The sequence below is a fragment of the Ostrea edulis genome, chromosome 7 (assembly GCF_947568905.1).
Source record: "Ostrea edulis chromosome 7, xbOstEdul1.1, whole genome shotgun sequence".
Lineage (NCBI taxonomy): Eukaryota > Metazoa > Mollusca > Bivalvia > Ostreida > Ostreidae > Ostrea > Ostrea edulis.
This window is the reverse complement of record NC_079170.1, coordinates 682,922-695,070: the sequence shown is the minus strand read 5'-3', so window position 1 is coordinate 695,070 and position 12,149 is coordinate 682,922. Positions and strand designations below refer to the sequence as shown.

Here is a 12,149-nt window from a genome sequence, read left to right as displayed (position 1 = left end):
GTGAAATATCAAAGCTCTATCACTTACTGTTCAAAAGGTATTTGCAAGGTTAAAGTTTTCAAAAAGTAGGTCAAACTCCAAGGTCAAGGTCATGGGGTCAAAATGTTGGTACCCACGGAAAGGTCTTGTCACAAGGAATACTCATGTGCAATATCAAAGCTCTATCACTTACTGTTCAAAAGTTATTAGCAAGGTTAAAGTTTCAGACAGAATAACAGAATTACAAAATGACAGAAAGGACAAAAACAATATGCCCCCCGATCTTTGATCTCGGGGGCATAAAAACTGTAAAATATTAACATTAAATTAACCCCCCCCCCCTCCCTCCCCCCAATGAATAGATTCCGCAGCATGAGATATAGCAGTTAACAGAATAACGAAACTGAACAAATTTCTCATTTTCACTCTCATCAAAAGAGTTATTCAGATAACAAAAGCAAGATTACTGACAGCCGATCAAGTCTGCAGACAATGTAGTTATGAAGGCTGACCTTCTTGGTTCATGCGTATTGTGTTTTGTTCAATATCTTGCATCTCTGTCATAATCTCTACGATTTTCTTTTGGTTGCGAGTTCTCATTTTTCGGTGAATCAGGACAGCAGCAATGATAATCACAATCAAAAGGAATCCTAAAACTCCTATTACAATGTACATGACAGGTAGCAAATTTGTATACTCTAGCACTCCAACTGTTTGTTTCAAATTACCAACTCGGACCTGGAAAGAGATTAGAAAAATCATGTTGTTAGGAGACAACTTCTATACTCTGAGCATTTGATATTGAAAAATGATGTAGCTTGACATTAAAATGACTTTAGGTTACCCTTATATAAAGTTTGTCTTCCTGAGCCCTGGGGGCTGTTTCCCTTGATGGAGGTTGACAAACCAGCTCTGTGTCATTTAATCTGGTTATAGCACATTCTCCAGTGCCCACCACAATAAAATAATCTTCCTTTTTTGTCACTATGGCAAGATTTGCACCCTGCAAATAATCAAAACACTTGATGAAAATTGTTAGCATCAAATTTTAGCTGTGATTATGATTTATTGCATAGATCAGATGACCCCAATACAGGAAATCTACAGGTCAAACGAGACAGACTGCTAAACTGTGCAGCCATCATTAAAAACTGTGTACATGTACCCAAGATATTAAACTGGCCAAGAGGCCCAAGGGCCTAGAATCGCTCTTCTGATAAATTGTACAACCCCACCAATTCTATTCTTAGCCTCTTAGTATTCTAAATCTTTAGTTAAATCCTAAGAATTCAAAAAAAGTAGGTCAATGTGACCTACTTTTTGGTTTACACATTTTGAGAACCCAAGAAATATCAACTGACAAAGTTTGATGATTTTAAGCCAATTAGTATCTGAATATTGAAATATAGCTGTCAAATTCCAATCGTAGGTCATGGTGACCTACTTTTTGGTCAGCGAACTCCGAACATGCAAGACCATCAACTGACAAAGTTTGATGACTGTAGGTCAAATAGTATCTCAAATATATAAATATAGCCGTCAAATTCCAAAAGTAGGTCAAGGTGACCTACTTTTTGGTCGACACACTCCGTAGACTCAAGATGCATCAACTGTCAAAGTTTGATGATTGTAGGTCAATTAGTGACTGAAATATATAAATATAACTGTCAAATGCCAAAAGTAGGTCACAGTGACCTACTTTTTGGTCGACACAAACCGAAGACTGAAGACGCATCAACTGACAAAGTTTGATGATCCTAGGTTTTACAGTGCCCAAAATATGCATCTAAAATTGAAAATGTGAAATTTGAATATCTGCAAAATTCAAAAAGTAGGTCACTATGACCTACTTTTTTATAAATATATTTCAAGGCCTCAAGATGCATCAACTTACAAGATTTGATGATTCTAAACCTCTCGGTATTTGAAATAACAACTTAAAATATATCTATAAATGATAAGCCATAAAATTCAGAAAGTAGGTCACGGTGACCTATTTTTCAGTTGACGCATTTCAAGGTCCCATGATCCACCAACTGACAAGTTTTGATGATCATAGGCTTCAAAGTGTCCAAGATATGCATCAAAATTAATTTTAAAATAAATACCTGCACAATTCAAAAAGTAGGTCACCGTGACCTACTTTTGAGACAACTTGACACAAGGTCCTAAGATGCATCAACTGTCAAAATTTGATGATCCTAGTCCTTATAATGACTAAAATATCAAAGATTTAAGGAAATATAAATTTAGGTCAACTTTGAAGTGACCTTGAGACCACGCCCTTTGCCCCAGGGTAATGCCTTGAACAATTTTTAATCTACAACATATCCTCATCCTTATGTGTAAGTTTGGTGATAATCTGCCCAGTGGTTCTTGAGAAGAAGATTTTTTAGCAACCACTACTTTTGTTTGTATTTTCCTGATTATCTCCCCTTGTGAAAGGGTCACATCCCTCTATTTAGTATGTATGAAAGCCCTTGGGCCAATGATACCCTGTAACAAATTTGAAAAAAATTGGCCAAGGGGTTCTTGAGTTATAGACCTTTTTCTAAAAAGTTTACGCACACCGCACAAATGGCCATAGCATTAGCTCTGAGCCTTCGGCTCAGAAGAGCTAAAAACTGACACGGTCAGCAAGGGCCCCACTGAGGTTTAAGAGGAAAGTGACATCTGTATTTGATATTATAAGCAATGTTTGGGGCTGGGATATATGTTAGAATTAATAATATTCAAAGATACATTGGAAAGCAAATTTGTGAAAAAGGAATCATATAGCATATTTATGAGAAACTGATGCAATTTAAACTAGATGCTGTCATAAGACAGTAATACCTGCACACAAGTGTTTGCCTTTAAATATACTCTTTGTCATATTGGTGTTACTTGCAAAGAAGCCACAATCGTTATTTTATAATTAATTAATGCATAAATTGTAAGAGGAGTTCTGGGAATCAAGGTTTTTTGTACAAAAAGCATCATTTTCGACCCTCATTTGGCCCCCAGGGCAAAAATAAAAATTCCAAAACCTTATTGCGCATCTACAGGACACCAGCAACCGATTTCCTAAAGATTATTAGGATACTGCTTAAAACGTAAAAAGAATTCTGGGGACCTGAGTGTTCTTTTGTGCAAAAAAGTCATTTTTCAACCCTCATTTGACCCCTGGGGTGAAAATAAAAATTTCAAAACCTTATTGCACATCTACAGGACACCAGCAATCATCATCCAAAAGATTATTAGGATACTGCTTAAAATGTAAGAGGAGTTCTGGGAACAAGGGGTTTTTTGGTACAAAATCGTCATTTTTCGACCCCCACTTAATGGACCCCAGGGCAAAAGTAAAAATTCCGAAACTCTATTGTGTATCTTCAGAACACCAGCAACCATCTCCCTAAAGATTATTAGGATACTGCTTAAAATGTAAGAGGAGTTCTCGGAACCAGAGTTCTTTTGTGCAAAAAAACCATCATTTTTCGACCCTCATCTGACTCCAGGGGTGAAAATGAAGATTCCAAAACCTTAGTGCACATCTACAGGACACCAGCAATCATTTTCCAAAAGATTATTAGGCTACTGTGTAAATTGTAAGAGGAGTTCTGGGAACCAGGGTTGTGTTAAAAAGCATCATTTTCGACCCCTATTTGGCCCCCATGGTGAAAATGAAAATTCCGAAACCTTATTGCACATCTACAGGACCTAACCAATCATCTTCCAAAAGATGATTGGGCTACTCATGAAATGTAGGAGGAGTTCTGGGAACCAGGTTTTTGTTGAAAAAACGTCCTTTTTTGACCCCCGTTTTGCCCCCAGGGTAAAATTGAATATTCTAAAACCTTATCATATATCTACAGTACACCACCTATCATATTCCAAAAGATCAATTGGTTACCACTTGAAATAAAAGAGCAGTTTGTGGAAGAAGAAAGTGTGACAGACGGACGAACGGACCGGGGTAACAACAATATACACAAACTTTCTTTAGAAAGTGCGGGTATAATTACTTCTGTTTGACACACACTCATCCACTCAAACACAACAGAGTGCAACTAAATCCCATCCTAATAGGGGATTCAAAATGGATAACTGGTACAAAATATGGTACATACTATTCGAAAAGGATTGTAAATTTGACATATCGATGTCTTGGAAAAGGAAATTCTGACATCGGGGCTCTAAGCGTTTTCAAACACATTGTCATTTGATAAAAGTGTTCTACATTTTTAAAAATAGAAATTAATAGAATATGTCTTTACATACATAGGTGAAAAAGTTTCCATTATTCCTAGCCGAGGCATACCATGTATGCGCAAAAAATTCATAAGCAAATATCAAAATACTCACGTAGAAAATGTGGACCTTACTGTCAACAAGCGCAGTAAAACACGCCATTTCGAGATTTTCACCGACGAAAGCTCGGTAACAGTAATGAATAAGGTACACTCATTTTGTATCTATTTTGTGACTTTCTTTATCAAAAGGAACAGTTCTCTAATGTGTAACGTGCAATTACTACATAATTCAATAACTTGAGGCATGAAGCAGTTTCACTTTGCAACCGGATATAAGAAATTTAATTTCGTATTCCGACCCCGATTGAAAGTTGTTGACTGCATGGGAATGACGTGTTAATTCAATATACATGTAACATTAAGCATTTTTTATATCACATTAAAAAAAAACAAATATATACACAATGTTGTCGAGTTATTTCTTGTAAATTTTCTATTTATCAATACAATGCATATCATAATTTAAATTGAATTATCTCCCTTAGACAGTGGTAAATAGATACGGTCATAATAAAGAAAGATGATGACATTCAAACAGACAAACAAAGCGACATGACTCCAAAATCTATAGGCGTTTTCCTCTTATTATAAAGTATTTCTGTACAAAATTTGAAAACTGTACAATGAAAACTGTTTGAGTTATCGTGTCACAAAGAAAGTGTTCATAATAACAAAGATCATGCCATACAGACAGACAAACAAAGTGAAATGACCCCAAAATTTATAGGCTTCTTCCTCTTATTGTAAATTATTTCTGTACAAAATTTGAAAACTGTACGATAAAAACTGTTTGAGTTATCGTGTCACAAAGAAAGTGTTGACGGACAGACGGACGGACGGACAATGTGATTACTATAGGGCTTCCCGCATTTCATGCGGGGCCCTAATTCAGGCTGTCCAGCACCCTTGGACAAAAAATAAGGGCAAATTTTAGTGGTAAAATTTTTAAAAAATAGGGCTAAAATTAGGAATTTTTAACCAAATTGCGGAAGTTTTAATTATTTAAAAGGACTTACCTTGTCAAATTTGACAATAAAGAAACTCACATGACACACAAATAAGATGTAAGTACAGGAAAGGCGTATTCCAGTGTTCCATGGTCTCAGCTATTATTGGCTATAACCTAAAATCTCAACTCTTTATCACAAAGTCACAACCAATAAACAAGCTTGACACATGGATCCACAGGTCAACTGCCTTTCACTGCATCAGCATTATCTGAATAAGAACTGCAATCTACGTTAATAACACACATTTTGTATGAATGCATTTTGATTTTTCAAGACTGATAAAAAAGTAGGAATTGACATGAAAAATAAGGGCTTTTTTAGGATTTCCCCTTGAATTTTACATTTTTTTAGGAATTTTAGCAAAACTGAAAAAAATTAGGAATTTTTAGGAATTTTAGGGCCGCTGGACAGCCTGCTAATTACGTACATTAAAGTAACACATGCAATCATAGTCACATCTCTTAAGAGTTATAAAAATTCTGGCAGACAAACACACCCACAATAATATACCCTGCTTCCACTGATGAAGTGGGAGACACAGTGTATCAGGAATTTTAAATACTATACCGTTAATATCAATACTATACCGTTAATATAAATACTCTACCGTTAATATAAATACTGTACCGTTAATATAAATACTGTACCGTTAATATAAATACTATACCGTTAATATAAATACTATACCGTTAATATAAATACTGTACCGTTAATATAAATACTGTACCGTTAATATTAAATACTGTACCGTTAATATAAATACTGTACCGTTAATATAAATACTACACCGTTAATATAAATACCATACCGTTAATATAAATACCATACCCTTAATATAAATACTATACCCTTAATATAAATACTATACCGTTAATATAAATACTACACTGTTAATATAAATACTATACCGTTAATATAAATACTACACCGTTAATATAAATACTACACCGTTAATATAAAATACTACACCGTTAATATAAATACTACACCGTTAATATAAAATACTATACCCTTAATATAAATACTATACCGTTAATATAAATACTATACCGTTAATATAAATACTATACCGTTAATATAATATCCTGTTGTTAATTTTAAATACTATACCGTTAATATAAATACTATACCATTAATATAATATCCTGTTGTTAATTTTAAATACTATACCGTTAATATAAATACTATACCGTTAATATAATTACTATACCGTTAATATAAATACTATACCGTTAATATAAATACTATACCGTTAATATAAATACCATACCGTTAATATAATATCCTGTTGTTTAAATACTATACCGTTAATATAAATACTATACCGTTAATATAATATCCTGTTGTTTAAATACTATACCGTTAATATAATATCCTGTTGTTTAAATACTATACCGTTAATATAATATCCTGTTGTTTAAATACTATACCGTTAATATAATATCCTGTTGTTAATTTTAAATACTATACCGTTAATATAATATCCTGTTGTTTAAATACTATACCGTTAATATAATATCCTGTTGTTAATTTTAAATACTATACCGTTAATATAATATCCTGTTGTTAATTTTAAATACTATACCGTTAATATAATATCCTGTTGTTAATTTTAAATACTATACCGTTAATATAATATCCTGTTGTTAATTTTAAATACTATACCGTTAATATAATATCCTGTTGTTTAAATACTATACCGTTAATATAATATCCTGTTGTTTAAATACTATACCGTTAATATAATATCCTGTTGTTTAAATACTATACCGTTAATATAATATCCTGTTGTTTAAATACTATACCGTTAATATAATATCCTGTTGTTTAAATACTATACCGTTAATATAATATCCTGTTGTTCATCTGGGTCAAATGAGATGGTTTGATTTCCTACCAAGAACGGATCACTGACATACAAGGTTCTAGTAGGTAGAGTTTGGTGGAATCCGTCTAAATGAATGTCGACTGCATAACGGGCATATGTTGCAGTATTTGAAACTTGCCTCTTCCTGCGACGGTGGCGAGTGCTGGATGCAGGGACTCTTGGAAACTCGCATTCTATCTTTGTGTTTGACTTTCTTAAACAAGGAGCACTTGAATTCTGTTGTATGAGAAACCGTAAATTTGAAAGGTTAATCCAAAGCTGCGACAGCGAATCAAAGATAGATATCATAATTTTGAGACAAAATTTAATGAAGAAAAAAAACCTCCAACACAAATACAAAATTTGACATTCAATGACAATACACAAAGTTTCTAGATCGAGCTCTTCTGTTATAATTACTACTAGGAGGTGCATTTAGCACTACTCTAAATGCCTAAGCGGTACAGATCGAGCAAACCTGCCATCATTGAGGAATACAATAAAAAGATATGAAAAAAGGCTTTTGTTTAAATTTACTCATATGAAAGTTTTAGTTTCATCCTGATTATGTAGGAACAACAAATAACATGATATATAAACATTTCATGACATTAATTGTGTTTATATTTATTAACTTATTTGTTTTGTGTATCAACTGAATAATCAGATGATGAAACTGCTTATAAGAAACTTAACTCTGTAAATTCCCTTATGAATAATCAGATGATGAAGCTGCTTATAAGAAACTTAACTCTGTAAATTCCCTTATGAATAATCAGATGATGAAACTGCTTATAAGAAACTTAACTCTGTAAATTCCCTTATGAATAATCAGATGATGAAACTGCTTATAAGAAACTTAACTCTGTAAATTCCCTTATGAATAATCAGATGATGAAACTGCTTATAAGAAACTTAACTCTGTAAATTCCCTTATGAATAATCAGATGATGAAACTGCTTATAAGAAACTTAACTCTGTAAATTCCCTTATGCACTAATAGCAATTTCTCCAACTCAACATGTAAAAAAAAATTGTTTCATGCCCGTGTGCCAGTTTTCTAAAGGGAACTAACTTGGATACATCTCAAAACTTGCATGTTATTGACTTTTTGTATTCATGTTTTAGATTTGCACATAAGTGGTTATTAAAATTATCAAATTTTAAAGCTAAATGTTGAAAATCTTGTATCAAAAATCGACAATATATTCAGAATTTAAGTTTTTTTAAAATTGCATGACCCCTAAACTGACTTCCAATTCATTAAAAAACAGAATTAAATTTATCTTGAAAAAGAGAGATTATAACATCTAAAATTTTCTTAAGTATGTTGCATTCAGAACATTGTTAATATATAATTTTACAGATTCATAGACATTGATCAAATCTGTTCATTGATGTTCAGCAAGAATGGTGTTAATGGATTTTCAGTGAGAGTCAGGCTTGGATTTCTCGAAAAAATCTCAAACTCAATTTTGAGTTTTCTTCTATTTGAACAGTAACAATTTGAGTAAAATCTCAGACTTAAGTCCAGATTTCAACTGAAGTTCTTTTCGAGAAATCCAGGCCAGATTGCTATTGGGGACAACAACATTTAGGTCTGAGTGTGGAGAAAAGCAGATGAAAAATAAGAACTCCAACTCATGTGACCTGTTCCGCGATGAACGTTAAGTGTCATGATCAGAGGATGCACTTCTTTTCAAGGTATGGCATATTAACTGATATCAAAGGTAACATTAATGCTCAAAATAATTGATAATATCTGGCCAGAAATTGCACAGCATTTCCCTAAGAATAACTACATCTTCATGGATGACAATGCCCCTGTTCACGATGCCTGTGGATTGGAAAAGTTTGATTCTCGAGTCTTTAATCACAATAACAGAAAGAACACGAGTGTTACTTATTTTTACTTTAAATTTGTTAAGCTTAAAATACGTTCAGCACAAAAATGTAAATAAAGAATGAGAAAAGCAATTTCACAACACAAAAAATATATAAGCTAAAAAAATTAGTGCATCAGGCTGGGTTATTCAAAGCCGGAAAATCAATTTCATGTAAAATGTACTAAAATTTGTCAAATCGACACCGGTATTTCTATGTCCTCTTCCGCATTGATATGAGGGCTGCGAGTGAGAGCAGTGATTATTCAACATTTTACAAAAGGGTCCTGTGGCTTTTGAATTGGGAAAACCTAGTCATCATTGTAAATTATATATCATATCAAACAAGAAATCAAACACAAATTGATGTCATTCTTTATTTATTTTATATACTTAACTTTCTTTTCTTTAAGCTCTTAAATTTTTTGACTATATCTAAATCATCTCAAATTGATATGTCGTACACATAAACTATTCGTATTGAACTTATTTTTTAACAAATACGTTTTTATGTTAGTTCTTATTATTGGGAAAAGTGCAAGTTAAATTGGGAAAAACTTCGTAATTTTTGGGAGGGGAAAGGGCTGATATTTGGACCTAAAATGGGTCTTAAAAATCACTGGAGAGATAGTTAAAGAGGCAAATTTATCTGCAAGAATTAATCAAAATATACTTACTGAATATTTTGATAATTTGACATACAAGTTCTCCAGCACATCGACAAATCCTGTTCCTTTCACAACAAATTTTGTTCCACCACTGAAAAATCATCAAGTAGAACAGAATTTAATGTTCAATCCCAGTGAAAAAAGCAGCAGAGTATAATTTGCCTTAAAATCAACATCAGAAACAAGACACACTATCTTCACCAATATGGCCACATTCTATTGTGACAAATTTGACCTCGATGAACGACCTCGACTTGCAATCACATAAATTTGACCTTGACTTTTCAGTTCATTAATCATGAAGTCTCTGTTTCAGGCATGTGCAATTACCATAGCCCAATGCTACCAATTGTAGAGGTCAGTCGAGGAAAACTTCAATGATGCATTAGCCAGTCTGGCTAGTAAATCTAAAGTGAAAGTAAACACATCATTCATTGTACAACTATCAATATTACGTTGACCGAGTTTCCGTACAAATTAATTTTAATGCCAGGTCAAGATTTCCAATTTGTTTTAATGTATATATATGCATTGTGTGTTGATGGCAACAGTCAGTTCAGTGACAAAATAGAGAATTCCTGTACCAGGGGTTTCTGGGGGTCTGTGTTTCTGGAAGTCTGTGTTTCTGGAGGTCTGTGTTTCTGGAAGTCTGTGTTTCTGGAAGTCTGTGTTTCTGGGGGTCTGTGTTTCTGGAAGTCTGTGTTTCTGAAGGTCTGTGTTTCTGGGATCTGTGTTTCTGTGTTTCTGGGGGTCTGTGTTTCTGTGTTTCTGGGGTCTGTGTTTCTGGGGTCTGTGTTTCTGGGGGTCTGTGTTTTTGGAGGTCTGTGTTTCTGGGGTCTGTGTTTCTGTGTTTCTGGGGGTCTGTGTTTCACTGTTCGCTCTGTGTTTCTGGGGGTCTGTGTTTCTGTGTTTCTGGAGGTCTGTGTTACTGTGTTTCTGGAGGTCTGTGTTTTTGGGGGTCTGTGGTTCACTGTTTGCTCTGTGTTTCTGGAGGTCTGTGTTTCTGGGGGTCTGTGTTTTTGGGGGTCTGTGGTTCACTGTTTGCTATGTGTTTCTGGGGGTCTGTGTTTCTGGGGGTCTGTGTTTCTGTGTTTCTGGGGTCTGTGTCTCTGTGTTTCTGGGGGTCTGTGTTTCTGGAGGTCTGTGTTTCTGGAGGTCTGTGTTTCTGGGGTCTGTGTTTCTGTCTTTCTGGAGGTCTGTGTTTTTGGGGGTCTGTGGTTCACTGTTCGCTCTGTGTTTCTGGAGGTCTGTGTTTCTGTGTTTCTGGGGTCTGTGTTTCTGGAGGTCTGTGTTTCTGGAGGTCTGTGTTTCTGTGTTTCTGGAGGTCTGTGTTTCTGGAGGTCTGTGTTTCTGTGTTTCTGGAGGTCTGTGTTTCTGGGGGTCTGTGTTTCTGGAGGTCTGTGTTTCTGGGGGTCTGTGTTTCTGTGTTTCTGGAGGTCTGTGTTTTTGGGGGTCTGTGGTTCACTGTTCGCTCTGTGTTTCTGGAGGTCTGTGTTTCTGGGGGGTTTGTGTTTCTGGAGGTCTGTGTTTCTGGAGGTCTGTGTTTCTGGGGGGTCTGTGTTTCTGGGGGTCTGTGTTTCTGGAGGTCTGTGTTTCTGGGGGTCTGTGTTTCTGTGTTTCTGGAGGTCGGTGTTTCTGGAGGTCTGTGTTTCACTGTTCGCTCTGTCCTCAGTTTTGAATTCTTTATAGGATTGAGATTGATTAATGTTCATTAACTTTACCTTTTTCCTTTCACTTAAAATTATGAAGAGAAAATGTCTAGACAAATACAGTGGACAACACCACATGACTGTTGTACTTTGATGATGAGAAAAGTTTCATGCATTACAAGTACTGTAAAAAAAGATAAAGATGTTGCAAAATCCATAGGTGACCTGGGAAAATTTATAACCTTTATTGAACCTGAAGGTTCTTCACATTCCGTATAGAAAGTATCAAATACCTTTAGTGATGGGCAATCAGGAAAAAATAATTAATCAATGATCGGATTAATCGGATGCACTTTTTCGATTGATTAATCGAAAAATAATTGAATTTTATTCATTTCAAATTTATGGCATAAATATATTAAATTTACTTTATTTTTTAACCTAAATATTAATTTAATTAGTTTAAAATCATAAGATTGATTGGTTGTATCTTGTTTAACGTCTCTCTCGGGAATTTTTCACTCATATGGAGACGTCTAATATCATTAGAAATTTGAAGTTAATAATCCCATAATTTCAATTTTGTTTTCCCGGGATAGGGATAGATCTCTCGACTTTTGTTGTTGTACTTATGGGATCCAGTATAGAATAGAGCCTCAATACCCCTTGCTTGTTATAAGAGGCAACATCCGAGGCCCCGGGCCGTGTCACAGCAGGTGTGGCTCGATAAAGATCCCTCCCTGCTCATAGACTGTAAGCGCTGAGCATAGGCCTAAATTTTGCAGCCCTTCACCGGCAATG

General features: G+C 34.6%; 1 protein-coding gene across 3 annotated transcripts in view; it reads right to left on the bottom strand.

The window, feature by feature from the left end:
* LOC125655395 (plexin-A4-like) overlaps nt 1-12,149 on the bottom strand; it is a 197,262-nt gene that overhangs the window by 68,652 nt on the left and 116,461 nt on the right. For all 3 annotated transcript variants that reach the window (XM_056142959.1, XM_048885664.2, XM_048885665.2), the window contains exons 19-22: nt 9,709-9,790; nt 7,122-7,385; nt 824-982; nt 492-717 (exon numbers count right to left, since the gene is read on the bottom strand). In XM_056142959.1, the coding sequence (XP_055998934.1) occupies nt 492-717; nt 824-982; nt 7,122-7,385; nt 9,709-9,790 (731 nt within the window). The remainder of the gene's footprint in view (nt 1-491; nt 718-823; nt 983-7,121; nt 7,386-9,708; nt 9,791-12,149) is intronic.